Source organism: Anabrus simplex, chromosome 6, assembly GCF_040414725.1.
Source record: "Anabrus simplex isolate iqAnaSimp1 chromosome 6, ASM4041472v1, whole genome shotgun sequence".
Lineage (NCBI taxonomy): Eukaryota > Metazoa > Arthropoda > Insecta > Orthoptera > Tettigoniidae > Anabrus > Anabrus simplex.
Genome location: NC_090270.1, coordinates 185,586,022 through 185,598,165, shown reverse-complemented (window position 1 = coordinate 185,598,165; position 12,144 = coordinate 185,586,022). Strand labels below are relative to the sequence as shown.

The window sequence follows — 12,144 nt, the reverse complement described above, 5'->3', positions numbered from 1 at the left end:
TCACTATAACACAGACCAAAAGTAGCCCAAGTACAGCTGACCAGGAGGACGTCTGACTGCGCATATGTGCTTGCCCCCTTCCACCTTCCCTCACACACCACTTCTGGCCTTGGTGTAGTGGCGAGCAACATAGCTAATGAGAGTAAAAAATGTTCCTTTAATAATTTAAAAATATACAGCTGCAAGTATTTTTCTTCAAAAGATACTGCAAATCTATAGACAAGCTTTCATCAGCATGCACTACCAAGTCAGTCCATTCAGCCTTTTCTTCAAATTCAGCTTATGAAATATCGGCCTAGCTTTTTAAATATACGGTATAGATAATCTATGCAATGTGCAGTTTTTTATTTTGAGTTTTTCTATTTGCCCTCATGATATATTTAGTTTTTATGACAACTTACCCTGTAAATATTTTATCTGTTCAGGAATATTTTGTTACCCCTCTCGCTTTTTCCTGTGATTTCTCTTAGCTATTTATATTCTACCCATCTTGTAATGCACCAGTTGATTATATTATTATATACACTGTGTGATCAAAAGTATCCAGACAGCCCCAAAAACATACGTTTTTCATCTTAGGTGCATTGTGCTGCCACCTACTGCCAGGTACTCCTTAGCAGCGACCTCAGTAGTCATTCGCCATCGTGAGAGAGCAGAATGAGGCACTCCGCAGAACTCACAGACTTCGAAGGTGGTCAGGTGATTGGGTATCACTTGTGTCAGAAGTCTGTACACGAGATTTCCACACTCCTAAACATCCCTAAGTCCACTGTTTCTGATGTGATACTGAAGTGGAAACGTGAAGGGACACGTACAGCACGAAAGCGTACAGGCCGACCCCGCCTGTTGAGTGACACAGACCGCCGACAGTTGAAGAGGGTCGTAAAGTGTAATAGGCAGGCATCTATCTAGACAATCGCACAGGAATTCCAAACTGCGTCAGGATCCACTCCAAGTACTGTGACAGTTCTGCAGGGGGTGAGAAAACTTGGATTTCATGGTCGAGTAGCTGCCCATAAGCCACACATCACGCAGGTCAATGCCAAACGACACCTCGCTTGGTGTGAGGAGCGTAAACATTGGACTACTGAAGAGTGGAAAAACGTTGCGTGAAGTGACGAATCACGGTACACGGTCATCTGCCAGCGTGTGTAGTACCAACAGTAAAATTTGGAGGCGGTGGTGGTGTTATGGTACGGTTGTGCTTTTCATGGAGGGGACGTGCACCCCTTGTTTTGCGTGGCACTATCACAGCACAGGCCTACATTGATGTTTGAAGCACCTTCCTGCTTCCCACTGTTGAAGAGCACTTCGGGGATGGCGATTGCATCTTTCAACACAATCGAGCACCTGTTCATAATGCACGGCCTGTGGCGGAGTGGTTACACGACAATAACATCCCTGTAATGGACTGGCCTGCACAGAGTCCCAATCTGAATACAATAGAACACCTTTGAGATATTTTAGAACCCCGACTTCGTGCCGGGCCTCACCGACCGACATCAATACCTCTCCTCAGTGCAGCACCCCGTGAAGAATGGGCTGCCATTCCCCAAGCAACCTTCCAGCATCTGATTGAACGTATGCCTGCGAGAGTGGAAGCTGTCATCAAGGCTAAGGGTGGGCCAACACCATATTGAATTCCAGCATTACCGACGGAGGGCACCGCGACCTTGTACGTCGTTCAGCCAGGTGTCCGGATACTTTTTATCACATAATGTATAGTAATACCCTTCCTACCTGTATTACATTAATGATTGTATAACCAGTTGCCTCTCATGGATCGTTAAACTGCCATACAGGAAAATGCTAAATGTCTAAAGAATGTTGATGTGCAATAACTTTGCTGTATTATGAGTTTTTTCTCTTTGCAGGATAGAAGAAATACCTCGAGATGAGTTGAATTTAGCCGAAGATGAAATGTTGGTTCCTGTTGCTCATTTTTACAAGGATATTTTTTCAACTTTTGGAATTCCTTTTGTCCTTAAAGTGAAGAGTGTAAGTTTTCCATTGCTATATCAAAATATTTCAAATCACTAAAGACATTTGTTTTCTATGTAGTACAAAGTGAGTTCAGTATATAATGCAACACCTTTTTTTCTTTCTAAAAGCAGGTTGGTTTTTTGAGGATTTGAATACACCAAGTTATTCCCCAGTCTTTTTGCTACAATACCCTAATTTTCGACATAATTTTTGTTCAGTGCTACAGCCTTACGCTACCGTAATGTGAGGGCCTGTATGCCTGCATGGTACCGCTTGACTGGTCGATGTCGGAGCCAACGTCGTGCTTCATCAATAACTTCCCCATCATCCACATAGTGCTTCCAGCAAAGCGCATCCTTCATTGGGCCAAGCAGTTGGAAGTCAGAAGGTGCGAGATCCGGACTGTAGGGTTGATGAGGAAGAACAGTCCACTGAAGTTTTGTGAACTCCATGTCGGGTGCGCATACTTGTGTGAGGCATTGCATTAGGCCTTGCATTGTTTTGGTGAAGAAGTTCGTTTGCATGTTTGTGGCTACGAACACGCTGAAGTAGTTTCTGAAATTTCCTTAGAGTAGCACAATACACTTCAGAGTTGATCATTTCACCACGATGGAGGACATCAAACAAAATAACCCCTTCAGAGTCCCAGAAGACCGTAGCCATGACTTTACCAGCTGGCGGTACGGTTTTGAACTTTTTCTTCATAGGAGAGTCGGTGTGGCATCACTCCATGGATTGCTGTTTTGTTTCCGGTTCAAAGTTATGAATACATGTTTCATCACCTGTGACAATGTTATAATGACAAGAAATTGTCACCTTCAGCCTCATAACGAGCAAACAGTTCCATACAGATGTTTCTTCTTTGCTCTTTATGGTCTTCCGTTAGGTGTCATGCTTTTAGTCAGCGGGAGCAGAGCTTTGAGTTCTCCAACTTGTAGATAACGCAGACATCAAGTTCAGCAGCGAGGCGTTTGACTGTAATCCGTCGATCACCTTGAATGAGGGTGTCCGCATGTTCCAACTTTGCAGGCGTCACAGCTGTGTAGGGCCCCGCACACGGGGGATCAGACAGGTTTGTTCAACCTTGTTGTGATGACGAAACACTCCTCGCCCAACGACTCGCCATGTTTTGTCCACTGCCAGGTCCTTATAGACATTCTGCAAGGGCCTATGAATATCTGTGATGCCCTGATTTTCCGCCAAAAGGAACTCGGTAACTTCTCTCTGTCTGGCACGCACCTCCGTTACAGACGCCATTTTGAAGGCTAGTTACAACGTGCTGCCTATCTGAAATTAATTAAACTCTATGAGACAAAGTGGGAATATACAAAGTTGTCCCAAATACAATCCCATTTTTTAAAAACCGAAATTGGACGAGAAGTGAAATGTGTTGCATTATATATTGAACGCCCCTCGTAAAAAGGATGTAAAATACCTGGGTTGTACAAATGCGTTTAATTGAGAATAGAACTGATAAATTGAAGTTTAGTGCTTTTAGTCACTTCTGTTGGGTTTTGTCATCTTGATTTGAGATCAATATATAGGTGTACGGGAATTAAAATAATTCAGTAAGATAACTGCTTGTTGTTTTGACAGTGACTTGAATTATACGGAACATACTGAGTGAGCAGATTATCTGAAATATGCACACACCTTCAGCAGAAGGTAGCTTGGCTTGCCTCACATTTCATGTTGAGGGGAGCATCACTTAATGCAATATCAGTGTTTTACTGCAAACTCATATTGGCAGTTATCCAGTCATTTACTCCACAGCCTATGAACTTGTCTGCACACATTTTACAGATAATCTGTTTGCAGTGAACTTGAAATTTATGCTTTTCCTGTTCTTTCCTCATTTATGATTAAATGTTTATCCCATTTGATCACTTCTGCTGTATTCACTAAGTAATATATTTATGTAGTTTAATATATTGAAATTTGTTTTCCAGGGTGAACCATTTTCAAAAGTTAAGGAACGATTATTAAAAAAATTAGGTATACAAGAAAAGGAATTTGAAAAGGTAAGGAGAATATTTACTTCAGTCTACATCCTAATGGTGATATACATGTCACATGATATTTGTAAAATTGTTATAACATACTACCTTTTTTAGAAAAAAATTTCAATATAGATGAAATAAATTTACCAACTAATTCATTCTCGGTTGCCAGCATTTCACCCCAATATGCCAATTTGGGCTTGTTAGTTTGTAACTACCACACCTACCAAGACGTGTGGCTAATGCATAGTTTGGAGGCCACTTTATTAAAAATATTACTTCTGTTTCTCAATTAGGGTAGAAAGTGTCAACCTGTTTATAATATGACTGACGCTCTTCAGCCAAATTGTAAAACGGAACCTTATAAAAGATGGCGAACACAATGAGCCTAGACGTTTTGCCTGATCACTAAAATCAATACAGCTTGTGCATTTCAAAAATGAAATAAATTGAAAGACGCTTGTATATTTGTCATCACTTAATTTATTTAGCCGTATTTGATTGGTAGTGTTTATCCCATTATACTTTCTCTGTTGCACTGACAAAAATGTACAAAAAGCTATATGAACATCAAGATAAACAGTAAGTATTATTCATTGAATGGCATGAGGGAATAAAAATGACTGCTGATGTGTATACTGTTTGATCTATTCCTGGCAGGTCCCAGAACGGAAACCTCTGTTGGCATTGACAAAAAGAGATAGGAACTTTTCCTCATGTTTTGGGAACTTGCTCTCAAGGGAAGATGCTGCAGAATGCCAGGCATAACAAGATTCTGTGCTTAATAGTAAATTCCCTTAGAAAGAAATGTTACAGGGTTGCCGAACAGGTATCGAGACTTGTCGATAATGGTAGCAGTAGAATTGATGTAATAGCCTATAAAATGACTGGCGCTCTTCTGCCTAATTGTAAAATGCTGTATTATATTCACAGTATTATCTTCAGGCATTGCATAGTCAAATTGCCACATTATAAACATTAAAAGCAATAATAATAATTATAGCGTGTGGCCTCCAGAGAGGCCTGGTGCAGGTCTTTTGATTTGAGCCCGTCGGTGACCTGCGTGTCATGAGGAGGATGAAATTATGAATAAGACGACACATACACCCAGTCCCCATGTCAGGGGAATTAAAAATGCTTCAAAAAACGAGTCTGCGATGAATCAGAGGGTGTTGAATATATAATGGACCTGCACAGTTCATTTTGAAATCTTCACAGACCAGCCAGCCAGAAGACATTTATAGAAAGAAGGAGCTGTTCTATCAACTGATTATACCTTATAAAGACAAATTTGGAGTGAAAGACAAAGTTAGAGGATTTATGTTAGGAGCTCAATGGACTATCCCTTAATTCATTGTAAATTTTTAGAAGCAGTTTAACGTAAGATATTCCATAACTGTTAAGGAGTTCTTTTGTCAGCTTTACAAAGTTGAATTCATTGCTTAGAAATCATTGCTATATGTGAGATAGGATAAAAATGGGTTCACCTATTCAATACATAAATATGAATGTCAAATATAACTATATTTTGTAAAAATTGGTTATATTCTCATGTTACTTGCCTCAACCTTGCTTCAGTCATTTTCAGCCATTCCTTAGTCAAATTGGCACATTTAAAAGAAACACTTTAAAAAATGAGTCTGTGGTTAAATATACCTAGAAGGTAGACAGCATAATACCAATATAGTTGGTCTGTTATTGGACATCATAAATTTTTCAGCAGACCACCTATATTGGTATTATAAATTTACTCATTCGGAACAAATATTTCAAGTTCCCTATGGGATTCAACATCTTTATCATCAATAGACAGCCTGTCAATTGCAAAATGATGTACAGAAGAAATATTTATTAAATTATTAACACTGTATTGGTCACATTGTGGAATCACTCTTAATCTTGACGTTTACTGTAACTTGTAGTGACAATATATGGTAAACTTTAAAATTAACTGAGGGTATATCTATGAATTAGTGCAGTGGAAATGGTAGCCCATAGATGTTTAAGGCTGTCAATATGGATCACATATGTATACCCAGAATAGATGCCCCCCTCATGTAGCTTCAATTTGAGATATACATATGTATACAGTAAAACCTCGTTAAATCGAAGTCGTTGGGACTCAAAAATCGGACTTCGAATTACGTGATTTCGAATTAACCGCCAATTCGCAATTCAGAAGTACCAACCCTTGCCGCATTACAAAATATTCTATGGCCTATTACTGCATGCAGTTAACCTTGATTCACAGTTTATACCCTTCAAATGCCATGAAAAAAGAACTATTCCCAAAATGTATCCAAGAAGGTGCATTTACAGTATTCCAGTAATTCACTCGGATATCTCACTGGCAAACATAACCTCACGCAACGGGGGGGGGGGGGAAAGCACGATTCAAAGACGAGAAATCTATGCTGGCTCCCATCTGCACGTGCTTTATTAATTGGATTACTATACTTAATGCATTTTAGATGCCTTGTATTTACAAAGGAAGTACCCGATGCCCTTAAAATCGAACTTTTCTATGACTCTATCCTTGTACGATTTCCCGCCAACTTCTTTCGTACTTCAGAAATGTAAACACATGCCGCGTCACAAAGTATTCTAAGACCCATTAATACATGCAATCACCTCGATTCACAGTTTAAACCTTTCAAATGCCATGGAAAAAACTATTTCCGACATGTATCCAACAAGGTGCATTTACAATGTTTAAATAATGCACTTGGATAAATCACTGACAAACATAACCTCACGCAACGAAAGAAAAAAAAATCACACAATCAAAGACGAGGATAAATTATGCCGGTTCCCCTGTGCAAATGCATTATTTTTTTGGATTTCTGTACTGTTCGCATTTTTATAGGCTTTGTACTAGCATGGAAAGTGCCCGACGCCCTTGAAACATTGTGGTTTATCGAACTTTCCTATGACGAGGGGATAAAGTTTCTCGCTTCCATCCCATGAGCATTGCAACGTACTACTATACCCCATTTAAAACCATAAGACCGTTTGGGCTTGCATTAAAATAAAGCAATGCAGTTTCACCGGCAATGACAATATTGTTCGGTGCCTACGCTTTTTCGTCAACTGTCGGCATCGCCAGTGTTCGCGGATTCTGTTTTTCCACACACTGCCTGTTGAGTGATATTACGGCGTTCATTAAAATGTTGAATACAAAAGAATTCCGATTTCATTCAATTTAGCAATCATGAAGCGCACTGTAGACCCACCGAAGTGAGTGTAAGTGCGGAAAGCTACCCTTCCACGTTAAGGAACGCGCGTTCTATTATGACGCGGAGCGGATAAATTTCGAGTAGAAATTACTCTGTAACATACTATTGTTTTAAAATGTAAAGGCAGATTCGAATTAAAAGTCTGAATTTCGGTAATGGGGCCGACATTGTACTTCGAATTACGAATTATCCGTATTTCGAATTAAACAATTTAAATAACATGCAAAACTGTATCTCATGTTTTCGGGTACGAGAGCTTCTTCGAATTAGGCGGGATTTTGAATTAACCGATTTCGAATTATCGAGGTTCTACTGTATATATTGCTCCCTTTTTCCAGATTGCTTAGCTGGCAAACACGAGAAATCCCATCATGGACTGCTCTTGGGAGGCTTAGCACTTTTCAGAGGCATGTTTAGTTCAAAAGGGGGTGTGGGCAGGCATATGGCAAATTACATTCTCATAAAAACAAAGATTGGCATTTATTAATTAAATTCAAGGAAATCAAATCACAAATGTATACCTTGATAATCGGTTGTGGCTTCATAAAAAGTTTATCAAAAGTTTACACCTCACTTTGTATATTTTTAGTTAATTCTGACTGAAATTCTTGCTTTCCTTCCTCTGTGCTGCACAATAATGTAAGTCTTAAGAAATTACTGAGATCCAAATAAAACAACAAACATTAACTCTGTATTTTGGATTGTGCAAATCATATGAGAGTCATCTCTCTAAAGCTAAGATGTTTCTGACATTTGACTAGTACTCAAATCCTGTCTCTTCATTTTAAGATTAAATTACTGTTGCTCTGACTTCTTCAAGAGTTAATGATGTTTAAATAAGCATAATATTGTCTTCGTCTTTCAAAATTCAACATAATTCCTTTAACTTCAAAAAAAATGAATCTGCCATGTGACCCCATTTTCATCTTCAGCTTTAATTCTGTAATTATTTAAAGTTCAGAGTTTAAATATATTTTTCCTACAAGTATATTAACTCTAATTATAATATTTACAGTATTTACAATATCTACACTTTATTTTGATTTTAATTAATTCTATTTAATTTTAGAGAATAATTAACTAATTGATTATATTCCTTCCAGTTTGCAGCTATACTGTGAAATTCTCTCATTTGACTCACATATTTATCACTTCATCAGTCTTGATCGAGAAAGTCATAGACAAAAGACTGAGGGATATAATTAAAACACAGCTAGAGGAAGAACAATATGGCTTTAGACCGAATAGATCAACAATAGACTTGATATTTACAGTGCAAACAATAATGGGAAATAATCTGGAAAGGAACAAAGAAATCATATTTGTATTTTTGTATTTGGAAAAAGCTTATGATACAGTTAAGAGAAAACATGTATAGGAATGCCTACTGAAAAGGAATGTACCAAAATCATTAATTAACAAGATTAAAATGTTTTATCATGAGAGTAAAAGTAGTGTACAATTGGGGAGTGGTGACTCTGAAACATTTTAATACAAAAAAAGGTCTCAAGCAAGAAGTTCACTGTCACTATTATTGTTTATTATATTGATGGATGAAATCATAAAACGTGTAAAACAGCGTATCAGTAGTGATGAAGTGAATGCTTTGGTATTTGCAGATGATGTGGTGATTTGGGGAAGGGAGAAAAGGAAGTACAAAGGAGATTGGACATTTGGAATGAAAATCTGTAGTAGTTTGGATTGGTAATAAGTAAAAAAGAAAACTGTAGTCATGCACTGTGGAAAAGAGAAGCCAAGTGAACATAGACGGAGAACGGTTGGAGAATGTAGAACAGTTTACATATCTGGGTGGCATTATTAATGGAAGTAATGAAATCAACCCTGAAATTAATAACAGGCTAAGTAAAGGTACAATATTTTATCATCAAGTCAGAGAGCTGTTATGGGATGACAATGTACCTAAGAGAACAAAATTAACATTATATAAACAGTATTTCACACCAATTGTAACAAATGGACTAGGACCGCTGGTAACTAATAAGAGACAAGATAGTAAGATCCAAGCAGTAGAAATGAAATTTTTAAGAACATCAGTTAAAAAGGCAAGTAGAGGTAGAATTCAAAATATTAAAATCAGAGAAGAGCTAAATATAGAACCATTATTACAGAAGATACAGAAAGCAAGTGAGATGGTTCAGACATGTAAAAAGAATGGGAAAGGAACGGGTAGCAAGAAGGGAATTGGAAAGAGACCAGTTGGAAGACCGAGAAGAAGGTGGGTGGATCAGATTTGGAAGGACATTAGAGAAGCTGGGTTGGATGTGGCGGAAGTAATGGAGCAGGAAAAGTGGAAGGACAGAAAGGAGTGGAGGAGGCTTGTTAACCACACCCAGACGACTGGAGTGGGACATTGATGATGATGAGTCTTGATTTTTAATTAATCTGAGTAAGGTTTATATTTTATTGATAATAAATATACCCTTAATTCCTCAATTAATTAATTAATTAATTAATTAATTACATCCTATCTGAGTTTAATCTCATTGATAATGCATTATGAACTTCCATCTCTGATCTGTTGTACATTCACATTGGTTATTTATTTATTTATTTATTTATTTATTTATTTATTTATTTATTTATTTATTTATTTATTTACAACAGGGTAGTAAACCCCAATTTCAGTAAACCTAAAAATCTTTTTTAAAGTACTTATTAAATTACTTTGACACAAGTCTTGGATCTTCATAATTAAGAATAACCTTCTTAATAACTAAATTATTTTTTAAATTACATTGATACAAGTCTTGGATCTTTATAACTAAAAATAAGCTTCTTAATAACTAAATTATTTGTTAAATTACATTGATACAAGTTTTAGATCTTAATAACAAAAAATAAACTTCTTAATTAAATTATTTAGTACCTACAGTAACTTTGTAATAGCTTCCGGTGTGGTGTTAGTTCTTAGTGTTGTGGCATTGTAGCTGCAAAACATTTTATGACTTTAGATACTGACATGTCAAAGTCCAAGCTTCATTATAGTTGTTACATAACCTATAGTGGTGAATGGCTATGGGCGGTCGTCAGCTCCTAAACGTGCTGCGTTCTCTTGAGTGCAAGTTAGGTACACAAAAATTCAATAGGGACAAAAAATAATATTATATATCTTATCGTTTAATAATTTATGCAGGTACTTGGCATCGATTATTTTTCTGTGTTTTTCAAGGCTGGTCATTCAGACACTGGTTAGTAAATGTTCGTATGGCACCATAAATGGGTACAAGCCATGTGTTTGATGATGTAGGAATCTTACAGAATTGTTTGCACTCTTTCGATTAACGTATTTATCGAACCTAGGATTCTGTACAATGCTAGCATATTCCAGTTTTGTTCATACATAGGCATTACGGAGTGCTATGAAGGAATTCGTCTTCCTGAACAGTTTTGTGTTCCGTGTGATAAATCCCAATACCCGGTATTCCTCTCCTGTCACCTTGTTTACACGAGTTGTGAAATAAAAGACCCTTGAAAAACCGGACGCCGAGGTCACTGACTTCGTCAGCTTCATGAGGGTATTTGGACCCAGCTTGTATGGAAAGATGGTATTCTTTTTTCATATGAATGTCATTGTTACACATTTTGAGACATTAAATTTTAATTTGTTCATATGGCTCCACATTAGAATATCATCAAAGGTCTTTTTGTAGTAAGAGGCAGTCTTGTGTTGAGCTTATCATTCTGAATATTTTGATGTCAAATCAAATCAAAATCTCTTTATTTGCAAATGAGGTGTCTACCTCGGTGGCAAATGGTACACTATAATACATTGTCAAGCACTAGATATTAAATTAACAACAGAAGAATATTTTCCCAAAATACAATATTATATGATTTACGCTAACAATTTTTTCTATTAAACACACAGCTCATCCTTAATAAATTTATATTGTTTACAAAATTCTACTTATAATATCTCCTGTACTACTTACAAATATAGTCAACTGATTTACAGTATGTGGAATTACTTCAAATGATACTATACAACTGGTATAAGATTAAAATTTACATTGCATTTGTTTGTTTATTTTTTTACCCATTCTGGAACCTAAGTAGCATAACGACCTGCTGCATCTTTACCAGAGCCCCTTTTGCCACCACTTTTCAGAGTTCCTGAAGGTCCTTCACAGTTACCATAGCGGTCCCAGGGCCCTCGAAGTCCCCACTGTACTTCACCCCTACAGGCAGTCCCCTACTTTGGCTGTCCAAACTCCTTAGACCAGGGGATGGAATTAATTTATTCACACACATTTTTATTTACATTAACCTGTACTGGTCGAATGCCCTCTAACATTTCATTTATTTTCTCTGTTGCTGTTTATTCTCTTCTTGAATAACTATACAGATTTTGGAAAAGGATCAAACACAATCAATCAATACTGATCTGCATTTAGGGCAGTAGCCCAGGTGGCAGATTCCCTATCTGTTGCTTTCCTAGCCTTTTCCCAAATGATTTCAAAGAAATTGGAAATTTATTGAACATCTCCCTTGGTAAGTTATTCCAATCCCTAACTCCCCTTCCTATAAATGAATATTTGCCCCAGTTTGTCATATTGAATTCCAACTTTAACTTCATATTGTAATCTTTCCTACTTTTATAAACGCCACTCAAACTTATTCGTCTACTAATGTCATTCCACGCCATCTCTCCGTTGACAGCTCGGAACATACCACTTAGTCGAGCAGCTCTCCTTTCTCTCAATTCTTCCCAACCCAAACATTGCAACATTTTTATAACGCTACTTTTTTGTCGGAAATTACCCAGAACAAATCGAGCTGCTTTTCTTTGGATTTTTTCCAGTTCTTGAATCAGATAATCCTGGTGAGGGTGCCATACACTGGAACCATACTTTAGTTGGGGTCTTACCAGAGACTTATATGCCCTCTCCTTTACATCTGTACTA

General features: G+C 37.3%; 1 protein-coding gene across 2 annotated transcripts in view; it reads left to right on the top strand.

Moving 5' to 3' along the window:
* Positions 1-12,144, top strand: part of Usp7 (Ubiquitin-specific protease 7) — a 458,856-nt gene that overhangs the window by 391,600 nt on the left and 55,112 nt on the right. For both annotated transcript variants that reach the window (XM_067150095.2, XM_067150096.2), the window contains exons 20-21: positions 1,875-1,998; positions 3,933-4,004. In XM_067150095.2, the coding sequence (XP_067006196.1) occupies positions 1,875-1,998; positions 3,933-4,004 (196 nt within the window). The remainder of the gene's footprint in view (positions 1-1,874; positions 1,999-3,932; positions 4,005-12,144) is intronic.